Here is a 22,635-nt window from a genome sequence, read left to right on the forward strand (position 1 = left end):
TAATTTTGGAACATTGCCTGTCTCAACAGTGAGCAATGTTCTTATAGAATCTTGTTACCTGCTGATCATCAACTTGCTGAGATGCATGGAAAAGCCAGTTATGACAGGAGAACAAAGTTGTGGGATTTGGAGGGTGAACCGGTGGATGGGAGTCTGTTCTCTCTCTCTCACTCGTGCTTTCTGTTGCTCTCTCTCACAGTAAGAATAGTGATTAAAGAAAAATAAAAACTCTTAATAAAAGGAAAGACACATTAGATCACACATTAAAATTTGTTTGCAAAAATGTCATACATTGGGCACAGCACGGTAGCCTACTGGCTAAAGTCCTCACTTTGAACCCGCTGGGATTCCATATGCACACTGATTATGATTCCAGCGGCCTTGCTCCCTGCTTGTGACTTGGGAAAGCAGTCAAGGACAGCCCAGTCCCTAGGAACCCTGCACCCACGTGGGAGACCCGAAAGAGGTTCATGGCTCCTGTATTTGGATTGGCTCAGCTCCGGCCATTGAGGCTACTTAGGGAGTGAATCATCAGAGGAAAGATCTTCCTCCCTGTCTCTCCTCCTCTCTGTATATCTGCATTTCTAATAAAAATAAATCTTTAAAAAAAGGTTATTTTTTAAAAAGTCATAAATGGTTAGGGAAAACTATATTAAGCATATACTACAGATAAAACCATGGTCTTTCTAGCTTGTATAGTTAATTGAAAAAGAAAATATGCAGTGTGGGACAACAGGATAGATACATGAAGAGCTAATTCAGAAAGAAGCAGCCTATGCCTGGCTCTTTGTTCATCACAGCATGCCTCACCATTGATAATCTGCTCATCTTAATTACGATAAGCAATTATCATCTTCCCAAAGCAGGCCTTGATAGCCAAGAGAAACACATTGGACCTTCTCTGCAGTTTCTAGGCATCTTTTTCCTTTCCAAGTTATGTTCATCTTTTCTTTTCCCTCCTGACAATAAAGTTCCTAAGGAATCATTTCTTACTCATCTCCAGACCAACGCAGGACTCGTTAGTAGTCATTAATGATGTTTGTTCAGATAAAGCTGAGCTGGTCCCTCAAAGCAAACAGGCCTAATACACCAGAGTTGTGTAAGTCAGTAAAAATACCTGATGCACAATCTCAAATGCTAATTTGAATTTTAATTTTTGGATAAAATCACAGCTAAACCCAAGAGTCCTTCACGCAAGAGACAAATTAATTTTCAGCCTGCAACAGAAGTATTTCATGGCACTTTCTTGTTGGTTTCTTTGTGTAAGCAGCTATAAACACACAAATCCCGTTGTCATAGAAAGCATTGCTCTCAAATGTAATCCACAGCATCTCACAATATGAGCTTTTAGATAGTAGTTTGGGCTGTGTGGAAATTCAATTTTTTTTTCCTTCTCAGACTCTGAAAAGAGTATATGCCAATATATTTTTCTTGCCCACAGTGCTTATCTCACAGCAACAGACTCCAGTGTGGTGGCTCCTCAGTTCCAGGCATTTATTGAACTTATAATGCTGAGTAGTCATGAAAGGTAATGCAGTAAATGAACACAAACGAAATTGGTTTGGGTCCAAGATTGCTGAAAAGTGTACATGAGATTTTGATCTCTTGGTACCAAATCTGTTGGACCAAGTCACCTGCTTTTTCTGTCACTTTTGGGGAAAGAGGGCCATGTCCAGTCAAATTGTTTGCATTTACAGCTGTGGGTATTTTGAAACTTCCTCTGTTACAATTGAGTCTGTAAGGCCTATACACCATGCTTTTGCACTGCTAACAGCTCTTTCGAGCAAAATAGAGCAAATTGATATTTCTGCATGTGAATCCTTTTTAGACCGTGGATTTCTTGCTTTGGGATGTGATAAATCTTTAACAAAATGAAAAACAGGGAAGGCATAGTTCCCTAAATAATAACTTCTGGCATACTTAGGAAATTAAATGATGTGTTAAAAATTCTCAAATGCTTTTTTAGAATGTCTGAAGCTAATTTTTCTGGTTAGTTGCTTTCTCCCTAGGCACCCTGTCAAGGAGATTACTGTTATTGATGATGGTGTATTAATAACATATTTCATACTTTCAGGAACAAAACATTTTGTAGGAAGATATGATTATGGGGAGATTAACTCAAGAAGTTAAGTACTTCACATATGTATAAAGTTTTAATAGGGGGAAAAAAAACTCCTAGTTCAAGATTCCTGTAATGATTAGCTGTTCCCTTATTACTTGGGTCCACTGTGTTCTGAACATTGTGAGTCAGGAGCTGTACTTGTGAGACAATCCATGGTCCGAAGCAAAGGGAACTATGCCCAGGGACTTGCTAAGTGCCCTGGATGCAATACTTGGAAAAGTCCTTGTTCTGGAGTCAGAGTGCCTCATGTTATTTCTATTAGAACCACACACTGATGGGGTGACCCTGGGCTGAATCACTTATGTTTGAGCCTGGCTTTCCTTATCTCCAGAAAGAGAGAATCGTGATCATTTTATCTGCAAAGCCCTATTTGGCTCTGAGAATTTACCTTGGGCTCAGTCTGTCTATTGTCTTGCACTTTGTTTTCTTAGCTTCACAATACCTGATCATTCCATTTATGACTTCATTGCATTGAAGTTTAAACAGTTTTTAAAGAGTCATTGGGTTCCAAGTTCAACTTTTGAGACATCATCATAAAAGCCTAGTAAGAAGCAGTTATCAACAGCTACATAAGCCAAGGGTGTATATGTAAAACCATGTATTTAATTAGAACAACATGTAGGAGCTAGCTAAAGAGGACATGAACCTTTCAGCTTCACTTTTGTTGGGATAATCTAACTTGCTTCCTAGCTTTCTCCCATGATCTTGACTCCATGCCTTGAAAACTTTAAAAATGAAAAAAAAAAAAAAAAGGTACTTGTCTCTACTGTGTTACTCTGCATGGCAATATCATTGAGATATATTTCTTTTTTTAAAGAGCCACATGCCTTTTTATGATAGCTGGAATTTTTGGAGGTGGGTACACTGAAAATAAAAATAAGGCAATAAGTCTTACATGCTTTAGATAATCAAATGTAATTCACTATGACAATAAATTTTTCATAATTGCAGAATCAAAAAGAAATATCTGTTGGAAATGTTAAATAATTAGCTTGTTAAAAAGACAAAAGATTCAAGGAAAACAAAGATTCTTTTTTGTTTTTGTTTTTTTGCTTTTTTTTTTCTAATCTGTCCAACAGTATTGACCAGAAGGTTAATTATGATCCTGGATAATCATTTTAGTTTAAATACCAAATAGTTATAAGACTTCAAAGATCTTTGTTCTGTACGCTTTCCATATATTGCATCAAGACATCTTTTCTTGATCAATCAAATGAAAATCAGTAGTAGGATAGTTCTCAACCGTCAGCTAATTTTCACTTGCATGCAGGCCTGGCACTGGTGTGTAATCCTTTCTTTCTCTTCTTCCATAGGCATTCATGTCCATGTTCCAGATCCTCACCCAGGAAGGATGGGTGGACGTCATGGACCAAACTCTCAATGCCGTGGGACATATGTGGGCACCTGTGGTCGCCATTTATTTCATTCTTTATCATCTCTTTGCCACTCTGGTGAGTTTAGTATTTCTTTTCAGTTTTATCTTGGAATTCATAATGCAGTGCGCATCCACAGATATTTGTCCTTGTGTGGATTTTCAAAGGAGAGCCAAGGAACAAATGAAATGACATCCTTTCTGTTCTAACCTTCTGCAAACCAAACAGCTATTTGCAAAACTAGATTTCAGATTTCTTAAGGTGGAAGTTGCCACGTCGAGTACAAATGTTTGCAGTAAAAACAAGATGAAACAAAATGGAATTCCCACATTCACATCCCAATTTAGCTATCCCCAGAGCCTTCACACTCAGATGAGTGGAGGAGCAAACCAGAACTGCATTATTGTTTTTTATCATGTAGAGATACTCTCTTCAGTTTCGCCACATCCCTTTCACAAGTGTAATTAAACTGAAGACAGAAGCTGGAGACCTCAGGGTGCAGAGAGCTAATTAAAAACCCAGCACACTGTTTTTGCACAATGTGTAACTGAAGAAACACATGGGGAAAAACAGAACACATTGCCATGGATATTGTAAAAGCACCAGAAAACAAAAAAAACAAAGTCTAGGAACATGAACTTTCGTCACACTAGCAGGTTTTTCTCTTTATATTAGAAACAAAGTTGTGAAAAATTGATGTAACATCCCAAATAACATTTATTATTTAGATGCACATCACCAAATAATAAGTATGCTCATGTGTGCTGTAATATTATATTAAATGTTACCAGTGCTCAAATTTTACCCTTTATCGAGAACATATGAATTAGAAACAACTACATACAATAATACAGTCTGCAATGTACTGATGGCACAATGCTTTACACTGTAATTCCTGATATGTAAATATCTAAGTAGCATTCCTAGATAACTGATGTTAAAACTGATTTTAGAGGCATTTTAGTGATCTCTCTGACATCATGTTAGAGCCAGAATGTTCCCACATGCTCCCACATCCCTCTGGTCTCAGAGGCAGCAGTCTTACACTTATTTATTGCTTCTCTTGATAACAGTGCCTAGAGTTACTAAAGATGTATGCTTCGAGTAAAATCTCTCCAAAGTGAAAGAAGCGACATGCTATCTCCATGGACGCTCTCAGTTCTGAGCATCTATGAGAGATTGCATGAGTTAACTTACACATTTCATCAACTTTCAAAAAACACTGTCCGTCAAAAACCTTATGAGGATACTTTGTATTGTGGTGGAAAGCTGTGGGTTCAAACAGTAGAAGTAATTGTAGCATTTTTTTTATGTGGAGTTGATTTTGTTTTTTAATATTTGCTAAATGGAAGGATATTGGGAGTTGGTAACTGAGATGTAGCTTGCAGAATCAGACCTGGTGGAGTTGCTTCTCTTTGTGCATATTCTGCCCTGGCATCTTCGCCTCCTCTCATTCAGGATCTTGGAATCTCTGCCATTCATTCATTCATTCATTCATTCATTCATTCATCCTGTCACCATTCCATTCAGCCATTTGCTCATGAATTCAACTGGTGTTTATTAAACATTGACTCTGTGTAAGTCACTCTGAAACTGAAATGACTTGGAGACTGTTGACCAAGGTCTAAAAGCAAGATAGATTTGATTAAAATCACCCAAGCAGGGAAACAGTAATTTTAGTTGTTTTCTAGTAATAGAGTTTTTCTTATTAAGACAGTATGATTATTTGCTATCTTTGAGTGTGGACTTTTTCACACTCAAATGAATTTTTGATTCTTTAGTCAAAGTGACAAAATATAAATGCTAGAAGGAAAAATAGCCTCACAAATTTCCTAGTGAAATAATATTTTTCAAGTGAAATTCTCCAAGGATGATTCACACACTAAAATAAAATATTAAAACTGGTGCATAGTGTTTCTAGGCAGGGTAGGCCAAAAATAGGGTTTTGATGGTGGAATCCATGCATACACACCAGGACCCCTGGCATTTTCTTGAGCTTCAGGAATCCACAGAGCACAGCTTGCAAACCTGTTTCTCTTTACATCCCTTTGTGCTGCTGATTTAAGTCATTTCCCAAACCAGTCTAGCACCATTCTTTCTGCTGTGACTCTCAAAAAAATAATTGTAAGGCAAAACTGAACATTGAAATTGTTTGTTTTTTCACTCAGTTTTTTTAATCTGCAAAGCAGTTAAGAATTAGAATGTCTACATGGCAGAACAATTTTTGTAATGCAAGAGTGGGAACTGAAGTCCAGAAATTCAGGTTTAAGTTCTAGCTCTGTTGGTTTCTAAGTTTGCAAGTTTGTGAATATTGAATAACTTTTCTGATTGCCACCGTGTATTAGTTTGTGAAAGTAATCGTAACAATGCTGAACATACCTGCTTTACAAGATTGTCATGCACTTGTGTCTTTTCTTTTTCTAAAGATTTATTCATTTTATTGCAGCCAGATATACAGAGAGGAGGAGAGACAGAGAGGAAGATCTTCCATCTGATGAGTCACTCCCCAAGTGAGCTGCAACAGGCGGGTGCGCCAATCCGATGCCGGGAACCAGGAACCTCTTCCGGGTCTCCCATGTGGGTGCAGTGTCCCAATGCATTGGGCCGTCCTCGACTGCTTTCCCAGGCCACAAGATAGGAAGTGGAGCTGCCGGGATAAGAACCGGCGCCCATATGGGATCCCGGGGCTTTCAAGGCGAGGACTTTAGCCACTAGGCCATGCCGCCGGGCCCATGCACTTGTGTCTTAATGGTGTTTTTGAGGCTATTTTTTTAACCAGGGTTATAAGATAATTTTAGCTGTCACCAGAACTAAGCTCTTTTAAGTTTGAGATGCTGTGTGCACTTAGAGATGGTATATGCGTTTAAAGCTATAACAATACATTAACAAGTGTGAAAATAATGTCGGTTAGTGTATTTTTAACTCATGGAACTCAAGTATTGCTGACCAGTTTAAAGTATCATGTTTGTGTCTTGCTAGAACAATTCTTTCCTTCTCCTCCTCTTCTTCCTTCCTCTCTTCTTATCCCCCATCTTCCCATTCCCTCCTTCATTCCATACTTTTGCCTGAACAACAACCGTGGTGAATTTAGTATGAATTGCTCTTGCTGTTTTTACATTAGATTTCACTATATTTAACATGCTTCAGTGATAGGACTCATTTTTTCTTACTGATTTAAGTACTTGCCCAAATCAACTTATGATAACTTTCCATTGTGACTGTCAAAAAATAATCCTAAATTAAAACTGAAAATTGAAAGTATTTGCTATTTCAGTGTTTTGAAACATGTAATACATAATACTGACAAAGAGCAAACTCTGAGCATCAATGACAAAAATGCAGTCCTATTTCAGAGTTCTCAAAATGTGAAATTAATGGGTGTCTTCAAATCAGTGAGTTGCAGAGGCTTCTCACATATATATAGTTCATCAAAAATATGTATCATTTAAATGCAAACTTATTCTCAAAATATTTTGTAGCACAAATTTTGAACTTAGTATGCATACTTTTAGTTGAAGAAAGTCTACTTCAGTGCATTGCCAGCCATTGCTTGGAACATTTCCTGGTGTATGGACAGCTTCTCTCCTTGTAACATCCACACTATGTACCTCGGCCAAGGGATATGTTTCCCTCCTTTCAGAATAAATGATGTCAAACCTCCACAAATTCTGCAATTTTTACCAAATGTTGGTTTTCTAGATATTGTATCATGATATACATGAAAGCAATTAGGTAAATCAGTCATATGCTAGCCCATTGAATGAATATGCTGCACTTCTCTGCCTGATGAATATTTAGGTTACTTTTCATTATTTAGTTATTGTGTCCACTTACGTGAGAGTGTTTTTTAATGCCTTGTATAATTATTTTATTCAAAAGAGCAATAGGAAAAGAAGGAGAAAGAGAGCTCTTCTATCCACTGATTCACTCCCCAGATGGACACAGCAGCTAGGGCTGGGCCAAAGCCAGAAACCAGGAGTCCATTGCTCTGTCCTGGTCTCCCGCATGGAAAGCAGGGACCCAAGTACTTGAACCATCTTCCACTGCCTTCCTAGATACATTAGCAGGAACTCAGGACTTGAACCTACACTCTAGTGTGGGTGTCCGGCCTCACAAACAGCACTTTCACTTCAAGGTTGTGCATGAGAAAGCCAAATACCTAAGTCCCCAGTGCTACCCAGAATGCTCTATGGTGAACACTCTAAGGTGTGTGCAAGCTAAGAATACCCAATCTGACCCACTGCCTTTCTTACTGAAATCTGCGATCTTCGCATGGTTGGTCCATTTTATTTTTTAACTGATACATGAAAATTGTAGGTTTTATGGGGTATCAGGTGATATTTCAATATATACATACATACACGCATATAAATATGTACATATATATATATAGTGTCATGTTCAAATTAGGGTATCTCTTTGAACATCATTCCTTTGTGGTGAATCTTCTAGTTTTTATTAAACATACAATATGGTATCATTATCTGTTCATCCAGTTTAGCAGAGGAACAGCAGAACATACTTCTTGACTGTAATTGGAACCCAATCTCCCCCATGGCAATTAATTACTTTTATAGTTACAGAAGTAACTGCTCCTGTGATATCTGCAATGTTGCCTTGTGTCTCTCGGTGCCTAAAACATCTATTGTCTGAATTTTGAAGTAGGACTTTGCAGTCCTGTCTGTAGGAAAAGTGGACTAACTTACCCTTCCCAGTGTAGTGGATGACAATTCCTTGTGTTCTTACATTCTCTCTTATATTTCATTCTGCATGATTTTTTTAAGGCTTGGACAATCTTGTGAGTCAGTGGTGATATCATTTTGCATTAACTTACACTTATTTCGTTTCCATGATTGATAATGAAGGAGTGTTATAGAACCCCCAAATCCTGGATCTGCTCACCAGATGGCACAGCAGGCTAAATACTGGCATTGGGGGGTGTTTATTTCCTAAGCACAGAGCCAGGAGGCAGGCTGCTGCCACCTGATCCCTGAGCTCTGGAAGGGGTTGGTGAGGAGGAGATTGGCCCTGGGACTGAGAGGCGCATGCTCAGTTCACAGGCAGGGCACTGAGAGGTCCACAGTGCCCTTGTCCTTCCTTTTGACTTGTCAATGATGTTGTGTTCTTTGGGGACAATGTGATGATGGCAGAGTGGCTTGCCCTCAGTCTGGGGGCAACATGCCAAGTCAGAGTTACTTTGTCCTCAGAGCCTGAGGTTCCTGGAAAAGCCTTCCAGATAATACCTACCTTCCAGATGTTTCCTAGAAGGGAAATGACCTTGTGAGTCCTGTGGCCTGGGACCCAGTGCAGCCAGTAATTGATGAGCTAAGGGAGGGAGATGAAGAGATTGTAGGTAGCTGGGGCCTGAGAGCATCCATCAGTAGTTCCCTCTACACCTAAGGCAGTGTGTAGGTGATGTGATTATTTGTATTATTTTTCTGAAAAGTAGATATCTAGAATATATATTTTGAAGATGAATCCCTGTACTTCTGTACACCAGAAGTCTTCAAAAAGTTTGTGGGAAAACATGCATTCTCTTTTAATTCCATTTTCCACAAACTTTTTTTTTTAAAGATTTTATTATTGGAAAGCCGGATATACAGAGAGGAGGAGAGACAGAGAGGAAGATCTTCCATCCGATGTTTCACTCCCCAAGTGAGCCGCAACGGGCGGGTGCGCGCCGATCCCATGCCGGGAACCAGGAACCTCTTCCGGGTCTCCCACGTGGGTGCAGGGTCCCAAATCCTTGGGCCATCCTCAACTGCCTTCCCAGGCCACAAGCAGGGAGCTGGATGGGAAGTGGAGCTGCCGGGGTTAGAACTGGCGCCCACATGCGATCCCGGGGCTTTCAAGGCTAGGACTTTTAGCCGCTAGGCCACGCCGCCGGGCCCATCCACAAACTTTTTGAAGTACTGTCATTTTTTTTTCGGCATAATAGTTTGATGTTCCAGAACTACCTGATGTGATATTCAAAATACAGCCAATAAACAACTAGAGGTGTCTTGACCAAAATGTGTGTATATATATTTATGTATGATGGTGATAGGTCAGTGTTACATACACATGACATGACCTTTGCACCTGAAAAATGTTACTAGTGAAAATCTGCAGTCCAGGTACTGGCACTGTGGGGCAGCACATTCAGCACACTTACCTAGTCCAAGTGCTTGCTCTTCTTCCTGCCAATGCACCTGGGAGAGAGCACGAAGGCCCAAGTTCTCAGGTCCTTGTCACCCACGTGGGGGACCTGGATGGAGCTCTAAGCTGCAGACTGCAAACTGGCCTGGTGGATGTTGTAGACATTTGGGGAGCGAAACAATGGAAAAATCTCTCTGTGTCTTTTTCTCTCTCTCTCTCTCTCTCTCTCTCTCTCTCTCTCTCTCTCTCTCTGCCTTTCACATAGATTTAGGTGAATATTTTTAACATCTCTAATCCATAAGGCTAACTTTAGGCTTAAATTTAAGGTTAGGATGAATATTCATTTCAGTTGTATGTGTATTTCTTTTTTTGAACCATCAAAAGCATTTTGACCCAAATTGCAGTTGGGGAAAGGGAGATTGGCATTCAGCAGCCAACTCTAATTTGTCTGCTGTCCCCACTGACCAGCAGCAAGCTGCAGCCTGGTGAGTTCCTGATTTAGTCTTCTCAAGGACAGGCAGGTGCCAAACAGAAAAGAAAAGAAAGAAGTTTGGCTGTGGCTTATTCTGGACGAAAACACAGCAGGCTATTTCATCACTCCTGGTGGCACCAATTTGTCAGCCCACAAGGAAAATCAAGCGTATAGCCAATGCATATTCATAACCATTATCTATTGTATCTTTAAAACCTCTCTCTCTTCTGCCAGGTATGCATTCTGTGTTCTGTCCTGGCTGATTGCAGTTTGCAGTATGCTTGTTAAGTTCTTCTCCCCCACCTCAACCCCCTACTACTTTTGCTAATGATTCGGGGATAAGGACTGTGGAAGATTAGCCAGTTGAAAGACTATGATTTTTTTCTTCCTGTTTTTTCCTTCATTATTGTTTCAAAGGAAAGGCCTGTGATGTGAATACTGAAAAGAGAGAAAATGTAATTAAGCGTTCATTGCGGATGGTCTTTTCATTAACTTTGAAGTGTTGAAATTAACACAGCAATCTCCTGGTTTTGCCTTGGTAGCAGGAGCTTGCTGAGAACAGTCATATTTTGCTGATAGTAATGGACATTCCAGAGTATAAATTAAATAACTTGATTTTATAGAATTCATTTTAAAGTGCATCTGTGTTGAACGTATCCCATTTACACAGCTCTGATTACATTTGACTTGTTGTTGACCCATATAAAAAGTGAAATTGTTTCATATTACAGACTACAAGATGGCTTAGGACAGTGTGTGATTATAAATGGTAAAAAGAGAAAAAAAAGACTGTAGAGGCTATTGGTCAGATCCCTGCTGGGCTGCTTTTGTGTACTTGAAAATCACTTTTTAAAAAACAGAAATTACTTGTAGAGTTGATAGGGGCATAAAAGATTAAAGGGTGGATATTAGTCAAGGCGATGGTGAGATTTCAACTATAGGACCATCCTAGAGATGTAGCTATGGAAAAGAAAATAGAGAAACAAAATCTGATTAAAAGCGATGGGAAGGAAAATGGGAAATTGAGTTAGTGACTGTGCAGAGTTAGAATGCAAAATAAACTGTGTCATCCTCATAACAGGAATTCCCATCCAAGAAAATCCAGTAATAATAAGACCACACTCTTGGAATACAAGAGGTGAACGTGAGTTTTAGGGAAGAGAACACAATCTAGTGGGGGGGGGGGGGCAGATGGTTGAGAAAGGCATTACACTTGTAAGTACTCCTTTACTCATTTACTGAATTCTACCAGCATTTGTCCTGGAAGTGTAGAAGCCAGTGCAGCTGTGTGCTGGTCAAGTATTTGAAACTTGAACGTAGCAAGTGCCTAGTTCACCTTTAGCTGGGGAGAGTCGAGCCTCTCCAGAGCCTGGGCTGAGTGGGAAGAGGAGGTGGAGGAATAAGGCAGACAGACAAAGGAAAGACTCCCGAAGGAGCCACGTTAACCAAACACTGCCCAGCTCTGAGCAGGAGCCTCCTGTGCCAGCAGTGGAAAGGTGAGAATCCCCCCAGTGTCGTCCATAATCAAATTCATCCAGAGGATTTCTCAGGCTTCAAGAGACCCATTCACCTGGCATTTTCCACACCAAATGCATTGGCAGCTTCTGATGAAAACAGAGAATTTGAAGTGTGAAGCAATTTGTTATTCTCAACCTTTCCATTGAAAGCACTGATTGACAATGTCTCAAGATTGCTCACAAAGGGATGGACACACTGGGTAGAAAGGTTGCTGTGTTGCCTGTCAATGATATGAAGTGCTGTGAGCTCTTGACAGTGGCAGGTAGTCAAGGTTTGAGCAGATAGTTCACAAGAAAAAGTTCTTAGGAAATGAAAGCCAAAGTTTATTTCAGTACCAAAGTCTCTGGAATCCATGTATGGTTTTCTCCATGAATTTCTTGAAGGTCTTTATCATAATGGAATACCTTTTCTCAAAGCTTTGCACAAAGTGTACACCCCCGTGCTAAATGTACATATGTGTTTCAGCTAAATGCAAGAGGAGTCGAGGTGTGACCTTGACCTCTGTCCTGACATTGCATCATGAATACAGATAGCCACATAACACCTTGTGCCATCCTATACAGTGAAATGCTGAGGAAATCCAAGGCGGTGAAGCTTCATATAGAACTGGTGCTGCATGACATTGCACGTGTTTTAAGTACATGAGGAATTTCGTGTGATTCAATGTGGCAGGGCCCTGTGAAAGTTCCATGTTGTATCAATTACCTCATCATGTAAACCTAGGAACTCCACCTAGCAGCTCAGGAAAACCTTTTGGCTCAACACCTGTGGGCCCAAAGTAGATAAACATTGACTGAAAGGGAGAGGCAGGCACTATGGAGCTCAGATGACAAACGAGCATGACTTCACTTTTCTGTAAGAACAGAGCAAGCTAAAGCAGCCAGTAAGCCAAGCATAATTTTTGTTTTTAGAATTAGGATTGGCCACCCAAGCCCAGGATGTTTAGTGCTGGCCTGCTGCCTTGGTCCACTTGCACACAGCAGTGGGTTTATAAGAAAATGATGGCACCTTCGCAACGTAAATTACCTCTGATGGGAATCCAGCTTCTAGCCTGCCTCCTGGTTCCTGAGCACAGCAGTTGGTGTCCCCATATTAGAGTCTGAGCAAAGAAGCACAAAGTCATTCTCACCTGTTGCCGTCAGCTGAGAACTATCCTGTGGTTTCTGGATCCTTCTTTCTTGTCTGAGGCAGATGTCACTGCTCAGGGTAGACCTGTCACAGTGCCCTCCACAGTGTCACAGTGCCTTCCATGCCAGTGACATGGACAGGGACCAAACCTGTGTCCAAAAAGAGCTTCAGGGGGCATTCTGGGTACCTCACATACTTCAAACTACTCTATTTTGAATAGTTAATATTTCTGCCGTGCTGTTGTCACACTGACCAAGAGCCTAACATTCACCATGAATGAAATAGCCTTAATGCCAGCTTAAAACCCACTTAAGGTGGATTATATATAACTTTCTGTTGTATTATTCTTAAGTTGGCTGTCCCACACCCCACAACCCCTGACACCCACCTAGCTATTTGTCCTCAGTTCTGTGAGATGGGGGTCTCCCTGTTGCCAAGGCTGCCGGCATATTCCCCAGCAAATCACACAGCTCTTTCTTTTTAAGTCTTGTCTTTTTCCTAACTAATGTGAAATTGGAACCCAACCTGTGTGATGAGGAGACAGCAGAGATCATCCCACAGTGAGCTCTCTGGCCTGCTCAAGAGGTAGGATCTTCCTGCTTTTCCTCTTTGCCTCTAGAACAATCACATAAAGCCCAGTGTTTATTTTCCCTGACAAGGTGCGGAAGTATTCTGTATCTAATCACCTTTAGTCAAACTGCATGTCACACTGCAGTTAATGTTCAATGGTTGTGCTGGTGCTGAATGCATTCAAAACAAAAGCAGAGTTTTGAAAGGAAAAGTTCAGTAGGGGAAAACTATTAAACATGCTGAGGACTATTGAGAACTCTGTCTTCCCCTGATCTCTGTGAGATCCAACCTCGTCTGCATCCTACTCCTTGGAACCTAAGCCAGACGCACCCTCTCAATCACACCCCAAACGCGCCAAGGCTCCCAGGCCTCCGGGATTCCCTCTCACAATCCTCCCCCGCCACATGCTGCTGCTTCCGGCATCTGAGCTCACTGTTGCAAGTTCCTGGGCTCTGATGAGTATCCTGCAGTTTCTGATAAGCAGCGTCCAGCAGATACCCCTGACCATGTGTTGTAGTGGTCTCTCAGAACTCTCGATGCTCAGACAGCTCCTATCTAAATCCGTGATGCTCTAATGAGCTTGGAGTTCGGGTTTTTCCATTTGTGTAGCCATCCTCCTCACCTCGACTCCGGTTTTGCTGTGTTTCTACTTGCCTAGAGATACGTGAGGGATGGGGTTTTTGTTGTGCCCAGATTTTGAGATCCCCAGATATCATCAAGAGTCTGAAGCCGATGCAAACACGTAAGGGTGGTTTATTCAGGCTTGCCTGGGCTCCCAGCCATCCTCTGCACAGCAAGTTGGGACTGGGCAGCCCCGAGGTTGGACAGCCCAGGGTTTTTATACAATTGAGGTCAATTCCACACAATTACACCGTCATGATTGGTCAGTTTAACTGTTAACTTTTAAAAAGAACAAGTTGGCAGGCTTCTATTGCTGGGTTTGAAGTGAGCAACTTTCAAATAGTATAAACTGGTGGGCTGTAGGGTAGTGAACAAGTCTTATCTAAAAAGCACACCAGAGACCTTCTTCCTGAGGAATGCTCTGCCTACATGACCTGCACCTATGTCATGTAGGCTGTCAGGCCTGCAAGGTCACACAGCCCCCCATCCAAGCAAACAAAGCAGAAACCACAAAAGCAGAAAACACTGCAGTTAACAAGGAGCAAAGGGCAAATGGTTGGAATTCTGATTCTGAGGTTCCTCATTTTCCCTGGAGGCAGCAGCTGTGTTGAACATCCAACAACCACCCCCTCCTCTTGTCTGCATGTAATGGGGAGAGCGCTGTAAGGGGCCTCACATGGGCAGGATTCGCTGGACAGGGGTGGGTGGCTACTTGAGAGGTCTGCGGAGAGAAAGGACTCAAAAACGGTTTAAGGTCTGTGTGTTCCTCAACTGCTCCCAGACAGGCAGAACTCCCCAGCTACCCTGAGAGCAGTGAGTTGGTACATCTGGCACAAAAGCAGCAACTCAAGCAGCAACTCAAGAAAAGGGGTGCCCCCAAAATGTATGTCTGTATCTGAACTCCCTGGAATGTGTGGACTTGAGCTGAAGGCATCCTTTGGGAAGACCTAAGCTCCTTGTTTACTTTTAAAGGAATTCTGTCACTTTTCTCATTCCAACAGGGACCTGGCCAGACTGCCTGTTAACCCATTCGCTGGTCTGAGTCCTTACAGAAAGCACAGGTGGACACCTGTGACATTGCTTTGTAACATCGAGTCCATAGGAAAGAGTCCAGACTCAGAGTGAACCGTGACGTGTGTGTGTCAGCATGAGCCAGATGCTGGAGTAGCAGACATGGTGATGTCCAGTCACCGCTGGTCCAGACTCTTCTATATCCTCTCTAAGTTCTGGTCAGATGCCAGAGGACATGACTGTTAGATGGTGGTCTCATGCCAAACATTTCCTGTCACAATGTCATAATGTTTAGAGAGCCTTTTTTATTTCCTTGTCATGGTCTCATTAAACCTGGAGACTGCATTAACTTCTGCATAATAATCTAAGTATGTAAGGGGGCTCCAGTGCCTTAGTTTTCTCACCTTCAAACCTCACCACCTGTCATCAACAAATGGAAATTAGTGATGAGAAAGGAAAATGAAAGGGAGAATATATATTAGGAATTAAAGGGAAAATCAAATAAATTGGACTCAGAATTCAGAATGAAGGGGGACTGAACAATAATTCCCACTTGTTTTAATTTGTTCTAAAAGAAGCGTATCTTTTTTCATAATCTGGGGAATGTTATGAAATACTAAAAGTGCCAGAGTGGGCTGGCCAGCAAGATAGCAGGATGAAGACTATCACACAAAAATAACTGCCATGAACATTTCTAAAGTCTTTTTTAGCGTTTTGTCTCCTTTCAACTCATAGTTGAAGTATATAGACTCTTAATGGTGTAATGTGTTTCTCAGTGCTGTAAAAACTCATGCATGGGTTAGTTAGTTATTGCTTGGTAACGAATTGCCTGCATGTTTGAAGCTTACCAAGGAGTAAACACTTAGTATCAACTTACTCTCTGCGGATCAGGCATCTGCAGCGAAAGTAGCTGTCTGTGTCAGTTCGGTGTCTCACTCGGTTGCAGTCAAGATGGCGCCTGAGGGATTAGAATTGTAGTGTCACAGATGAAGCTGCATCTTACATCAGCACCCCATTTGGGTGCTGGTTCATGCCCCAGCTGCTCCACTTCCTGTCCAGCTTCCTGCTAATAGGAAAACAGTGAAAGATCATTCACGCACTTGGACCCAGGGCAACCATGTGGTTGAGCAGAGGAATCTCCTGGCTCCTGGCTTTGGATTGGCCATGCAACAGTTTGGGGAGTAAAACAGTAAAGAGAAGATCTCTCCCTCACTGCCACTCACTTTCTGTAACTTCCTAATTACACAGACAATTTTGTTCAGTATAGAGGGGACCTTTCCAGGGCCACAAACACCCGGGATCAAGTGGAATGCTGGAACTCCTCTTGGATCTTGGAACCATGCTGGGAATTTTTTTTAAAAGATGTATTTTGAGGCAGTGTTGGGTCCAGAATTTATCCTCAGCCGTGAACAGACAATATCTGTACACAACAATGCAAAGAGACTTTATTGCTAGCTCGAGTTAGGGTCCGAGTCTTATCCAATGCAGTGGAGTCTTGACAAGGACCCCACCTATACATCTCATCCAGTTTTTATAAGGATCTGGTTATATAGCTTTAAATTCCAAGAATAGATGACAACGTCTACAGACAGACACAGGTAGGATTTATAATTGGGCGATCTTTATCTCCTGTGACTGCCTGTTAACCAGGGACCTTCCAGGTCACTTCTGATTGGTCAGCTCTGTCTAGGATGGGTGACAGCCCACTTCAGGGAAGTGGTCGCATCAGTTCTAGGAAACTGAAACTTAGGACTAGGCTGTCCCACAACCTGTTGTGGCTTTACCTTAGGTCTTTATGCAGCAAGCTGAGCTCTTATTATACAAGCCAAGATCAGTGACTAGATGAATAAACTCTACTTACAATGGATTAATAATATTCTAGCCCCACGACAGTGACAAGAAGGCAGAATCTTCCAACCCCTGATTACTTCCCAAATGGCTACAACAGCCAGGGCCACACCAGGATGAAGACAGTAGGCAAAAATTCCATCCGGGTCTCCCTCAGGACTAGCAGAGGCTCAAGTACTTGGGCCATGATCAGATCCCATTCCAGGCACATAAACAGGGAGCTAGATCGGAAGCAGAGCAGCTGGATGTGAAACCAGTACTCTGATGCGGTTGCTGAACCAGAAGCACCTCAATGCCATTTCTCCCAAATGGGCATTTTTAATGGTTGTATGAATCTGTCACATTGGTCTCTGTAACCATATTCACAGCTTATATGCCTTGGATGTTGTTTCTGGTAATTCTCTGTTACAGATTACCCTTTAGCAAGCCCCTGTTTGTATTATACTTTTCATCAATACTTCATATTACTTCTTTAAGGCATAGTTTTAGAAGTGACATTGTTAAGTTAAAGAATTCTTTATTTCCTTTATAAATGACAAAGCAAATTGTGATTTTGCATTGTTTATTTCACTTGACATGCATTTCCTTTTATATAGTCGTGATCCATACCCTAAATGTCTAGGCAGTAACTCATAACTGCATGTTTATTTTTCAAAAATGAATTCCACCTCTAATATATGCTGGGCAGATACTCTATAGCACATAGATAATGTTGTAATACCTATGGCATGTTGGTTTTTTCATTGTTGTTTAACCATTTTATAGATCCTCCTGAGTTTGTTTGTTGCTGTAATTTTGGACAACTTAGAACTTGATGAAGATCTAAAGAAGCTAAAACAAGTAAGTAATGTTGGGGATTTTTTTAAGCCTGCATTTAAAAAACTTAAGGGCCAAACATGCTTATAGGAAATATTAAGAGCTTCAAAGTAAAAAAAAAATAGAGCTTAATAAGTTAACATGGCTTGAGTGTGATATTCTTTTAGCTTTTGCTTAATATCCACAAGGAAAATTTCTATTGCTCTATAAATAATCCTAGAGATCATTTTATATTACTGAATAAAAATGAGGTAGGCATAGCAGAGTATGTTGGATCTGCATATCACTTTCCATCTGCCGCTGAGTGAAGGTTGTTAGAAATTAAATGCATAGAGCCAGATTTCTGCTTTGCATAATTGTGTTCATTGTCACAAACATAATAAACATCAACTTACCTGCTCTCTAGACACTACGAGTTTAGTCTGGATACCCATAACGATTGTAAGAAATTGGATTGTATAAATGATCAGATGTGTGCTGAGTGAGGCATGAAGTCGGATTGGCTCTCCGATCATTGGCAGTGTCCTCCCACAATGGACATGGATACAGGTGAAGGCTGTGTTTTTAACAGCCTACTGTCCGTGCATGAGGCATACGTGGCTCGAATCTTTGGCTCCTTCAGAGCCAAAGTCTGAACGCTACAAGGAGTTGGGGTGGGAACAGGACCGTAGTGAAATGTTCTTGCACGTTACCAGGTTGTGTTGGAGACTCACGAACTTGACCGGGGCTCCACAAGAATTCTGCTGGGAATTATAGGAAGGCTTTAACATTCAGAATTTTTCAAAGTCATGTATATTTTAACAAAAAAGCATAACCTATTGAGTATTTTAAAATTTATGGTTATATATAGCTAATGATCACTTTAGGCATTCTGTATTATTAATCTTTTCTCCATTGCCTATGCATTTAAACAAGAATTCCAATAAGAAAAAGATGTGTTTGCTAGAAAGGTTCTTGCCACGAGAGAACTGAGATAGGTTTTGCGTTCACTACTATCTGAAGCTATAGTGGTAAATGGGTGTCTGGGTAGGTGGCGTGTGACTTCTTTCCCATCTTTTTACTTTGTGTGAGAAAAAAATAGATCCTTCAGAGTTCTGAGTGTATTGGTGTCCTAACTTCACTGCAGAAGAAACATGTGTTGTGTGGGTTCAACATTGAAACTGATCAATAATATAATTCGACATGACCAATCAGACTGTTGCTGCTGTGTAACCTCTGTAGACCATGCTTAACCAATCTGCTATATCAATGTAGGGTTTCATTCTGTATTTATTTGCATTAAATTTTAGTATCATCTGATAGAATGCATTAAAATATGTATTCTAAATAGATGAAATTATTTTATTTTGTGTGTGTGCTGTCGGGTCTGATATAGTCCTAAATAAGCTTTTAACAAGTGAAACACTATGGAAGGCAGCCCATATTTGCAAAAAAGATGTTTTTCCTAAACAGAAAAATAAATTTATATGTAGCATTTTTTTTAAATTAATGAAGTTCAAGCCTAAGGATATTTTACAGTGTTTTCTCAATAGTTTCTTTTTATATAAAGGTGTATATACATAGCATCATTAAACTTTTGTGATTTACATACACAAGGGTCGCTGTCGGCATCTCATTTTATTTTTACCTGAGCCGAAAAACTGATCATCAAAGCATCAGGCCTGGATTGACATCTGCCTGTCCTTCTGGACAATGGAGTGTTAATACAGTACACGCGGATTTGAATAGATCACTAGTTATAAAATGGATGTTATTTCATCACTTGTGTTTGAGGAAGTTCTGTACATGAGAACTGATTATCCAGTTGTGCTAGCCCACAATTTAGAATGTCTTCTCTGACACTTGAGAACTCACAGTCCCAATCACGGATGCAGCAGCCATCCCAATTTCATTTGTACTTGCACATTGTTCTTTATCCTTGATTAGACTGAAACCACACTCATTACACTCATCTATTCATTTCGCTCTTGGAATTCATTGCATTTCATGCTTGAAATTGGTGGAACAGTGTAAAATGTACCTTTTTTTCTTTCACTTTTGTATAGGCATGTTTGTTCTTCACTAGTCAATAACACCATTTTTCGTAAACCTGGTTTCCTTAGCACCAGTGAGCGTGGCCTTGGAGATAGGCTTCATTTACGTAGTTTTAAGAAAACAGACAAGCACAAATATGCATGCATGAAATTTCATACACACATACAGGTACTTGTGGGTGCCTGAAGCTTTGGACTCCTTTTCGTGGCTTCTTTTAAACTTCAGATAAAAAATGTTATCTGAAGAATGTGTTTATTTTGCTTTCAATATAAATGGTCAACCCTTAAGATTTGAATACAATAGTGGTTTTACTGTTTTCAGCCAGAGAAAAGAGAAAATATAAGGAGAAAAAAAAACATGATTTAACTAAAATTTCCTAAGCTCCGGAAGGTACTGTGCATTCCAAGTTCTGTCTTCATTCAATTCAAATCTTAATATTCACCTTTCACTTATTCTACAAGTCTATAGGATGTTCAGGCCACCAGTAACACTGTTGAAGGCTTGGATGGTGCAAGCCAGATAGTGCATTCTTTCATTAATTCTCAAAACATTTCATGTTTTGTTATAATGCCCATCTTACGGATGAGGAGAGTAAGACACAGGTAACTTCTGTAACTTGTACAAGGCCACATAGTCAAAAAATAAAGGCTGGAATTCAGACCTGGGCAGTAGAAACCTAAAGTGCAGCCTGTTAACCTGTAAACCAAGTCAAGTCAATAGTGGCATCTGTGTCGTGTATGTGCTCTCTGGAAGCTCATCCACACTAAACGACAACACTGTACATAACAAGCATCCTGTATTCACCAAGTAGCATGTAGAATGAGGCTCTTTTTCTGGAGGGGGGTCGGGGATTCTCGAGAAAATTCAAGGTGGTGTAATCAGAGTCCGTGGAGCTGCTACACCTTCTGCATGCTAGTTACCTATTGTGGCTCAAGGCAGCTCTTGCAGAACTGGTCCACTTTAATCACAAGCTTTTTGTAAGGCTTACTATGTGTGTGTGAAAAACAGTTGCAATAAAATATGAAACTAGGTCCATGGTGCCATTTCAAGAGGAAAAGAAAACAATGTTGACAACTTAGGAAATGGAGCAGTTAAATGAGACACGCTCAGTAGGGAGCCACAAAGCAGAACAGGTGCCTGGGAGAGCAAAGGGCACCTTCAGGACTCCAGACGGAGCTCAAGGGTGGAGGGGCCACGTTAGAATGACAGAGAAAGAAGTAGAAATAGAGTAGCATTTAAGGAGAACCACAATAGGAAAGTGTCATGCAAAAAAAGAGTGTGTGGTAAGATGAGCAAATCCACCATCAGGAGGCTAAGCCAGTGATGTTTGTGTCAAAGGACACTGGAGCCTTTCTGCTTGGGTGGGGCTTCCTGAGGGCCAGGAGGCTGTGCGGTCAGTCACTTCCGCCTCGGGTAGAGCCAGGTCAGTCTGCACCTCTCCTCTGCACCCCTTGACAGCACCTGCTTACCTCAGCACTCCAAAGGGGAAGCTGGGGAGCCCAGAGAGCATGTTAACACTTCACGGAGGCTCAAGGGAAACTTGCACCTGTGCTGCCGTGACAGGCTTTATATTTTTAGCAAGAAATCTGCACATTCTAGGTGGCAGCACTGTTTGCTTCATGCTAAAGTTGGAATGCCTCTCTCATGTGGATCTTCCTTTAAGAAGACTGGAAGGCAATACTGAATTTCTAATTGCCACATCACAGCATTTTGGTGGGAAAAAGTACAGGTTCAGTTTTTTTTTTTTTTTTTAAGAAAGCATTTAGAAGGGAAAGTAAGAGATAGATGAATTTCAATGGCATTGCCTATTCTCATCACATCTTCTGCAGTGTATCACTGATGTGTGCCATGGCCACCACTAATGTGGTCCTCAAAATAAAGAATGGTTCCAGAGCCACCCCTAATCAAGGATCCACATAGAAGTTCCTCTACTGCTTTCCTTGTGCGTGACCTGTTAGATACAATTTATCCTGAGCAGTGATACAAAGAGGGTAGTTCTCTGATGGTTGCCCTAATTTGCATGGCCCTATGCCCTGGTAACTGAAGGACAGGCTTCTTTGTTTGGTCTCCCCTAAACCTAGTTCAAGACCTGGGAAATACATGTTATGTCTGCATGATACTGTTTGCCAAGGTGTGATTATGGTAAGCTGCTGAGGGATCAAGTCAGTTGGTACAGCTTTTTTTTTTTTAGCAGAAAAAAATGACCTAAAACTGTCCTCTAAATGGCAGTGAGATGAAGGTTTTGAAGTTCAGTGGAGTAGGAATAATATTAGGAAATGGAGAGGAAGCTCTGTAAACTTTGAATTCTATGAGAATTCTTGCTGCTTTAATGATTTTTGCCAAATCAATGCAATAGAGATATAAAACATTTCCTTTTAAGCAGTAGAAAATTCATTAAACTGGGAGGGAGGAAAAATGCCCAGAGGAGCCTCGGGGAAAGAATTGTTGAAAAGGGAATGAGAGATAGTCTTTTTAGATTAAAGTCAAAGCTAAAAAATTAAAATTTTTTCTCCAGCCAGCACTTGCACCAATCTCCCTTGAATCCCAGTTCAAACGTGATGATATGCAGTCTTTGATGGAGGGTACATGTATAGGGAATCTTGTCTCTTGTGTTAAACTATCACTTTTTTAAAAAACAAAAATAACTAACTCTTGCATCCCATTTTGTTTAAAAAAAATGTTTGCATTTATTCTCACTCTCTGTAATGTTGATCTCATAGGGTGAGTAGACTGGGCTGAGGAATCCCTAGACAGTAAAATAGTGCATCTGTGAGGATGTTTCTGAGGAGCAAAGCAGATCCCTTTCCCCATTGGAGCACAGCTTCAGATCCTTTGAGGATCCTTTGAGGATCCCTTTCAGATCCTTGGAGGAACACTGGGTCCCTTCTGCTTGTGCTGGGTAAAGGAGTGCCTGTCTTCGCGACTGGGTTTCGGAGGCTCCAGACCCAGGCAGGAACTTCCGCCCTCTAGATTTCTTAAGGTCT

At 40.9% G+C, this 22,635-nt stretch overlaps 1 protein-coding gene across 2 annotated transcripts in view; it reads left to right on the forward strand.

The window, feature by feature from the left end:
• The window catches only part of NALCN (sodium leak channel, non-selective), a 258,521-nt gene that overhangs the window by 142,381 nt on the left and 93,505 nt on the right, over positions 1-22,635 (forward strand). For both annotated transcript variants that reach the window (XM_004577371.4, XM_058670621.1), the window contains 2 exons: positions 3,436-3,573; positions 17,567-17,641. In XM_004577371.4, coding sequence (XP_004577428.2) covers positions 3,436-3,573; positions 17,567-17,641 — 213 coding nt within the window. The remainder of the gene's footprint in view (positions 1-3,435; positions 3,574-17,566; positions 17,642-22,635) is intronic.

The sequence above is a fragment of the Ochotona princeps genome, chromosome 12 (assembly GCF_030435755.1).
Source record: "Ochotona princeps isolate mOchPri1 chromosome 12, mOchPri1.hap1, whole genome shotgun sequence".
Lineage (NCBI taxonomy): Eukaryota > Metazoa > Chordata > Mammalia > Lagomorpha > Ochotonidae > Ochotona > Ochotona princeps.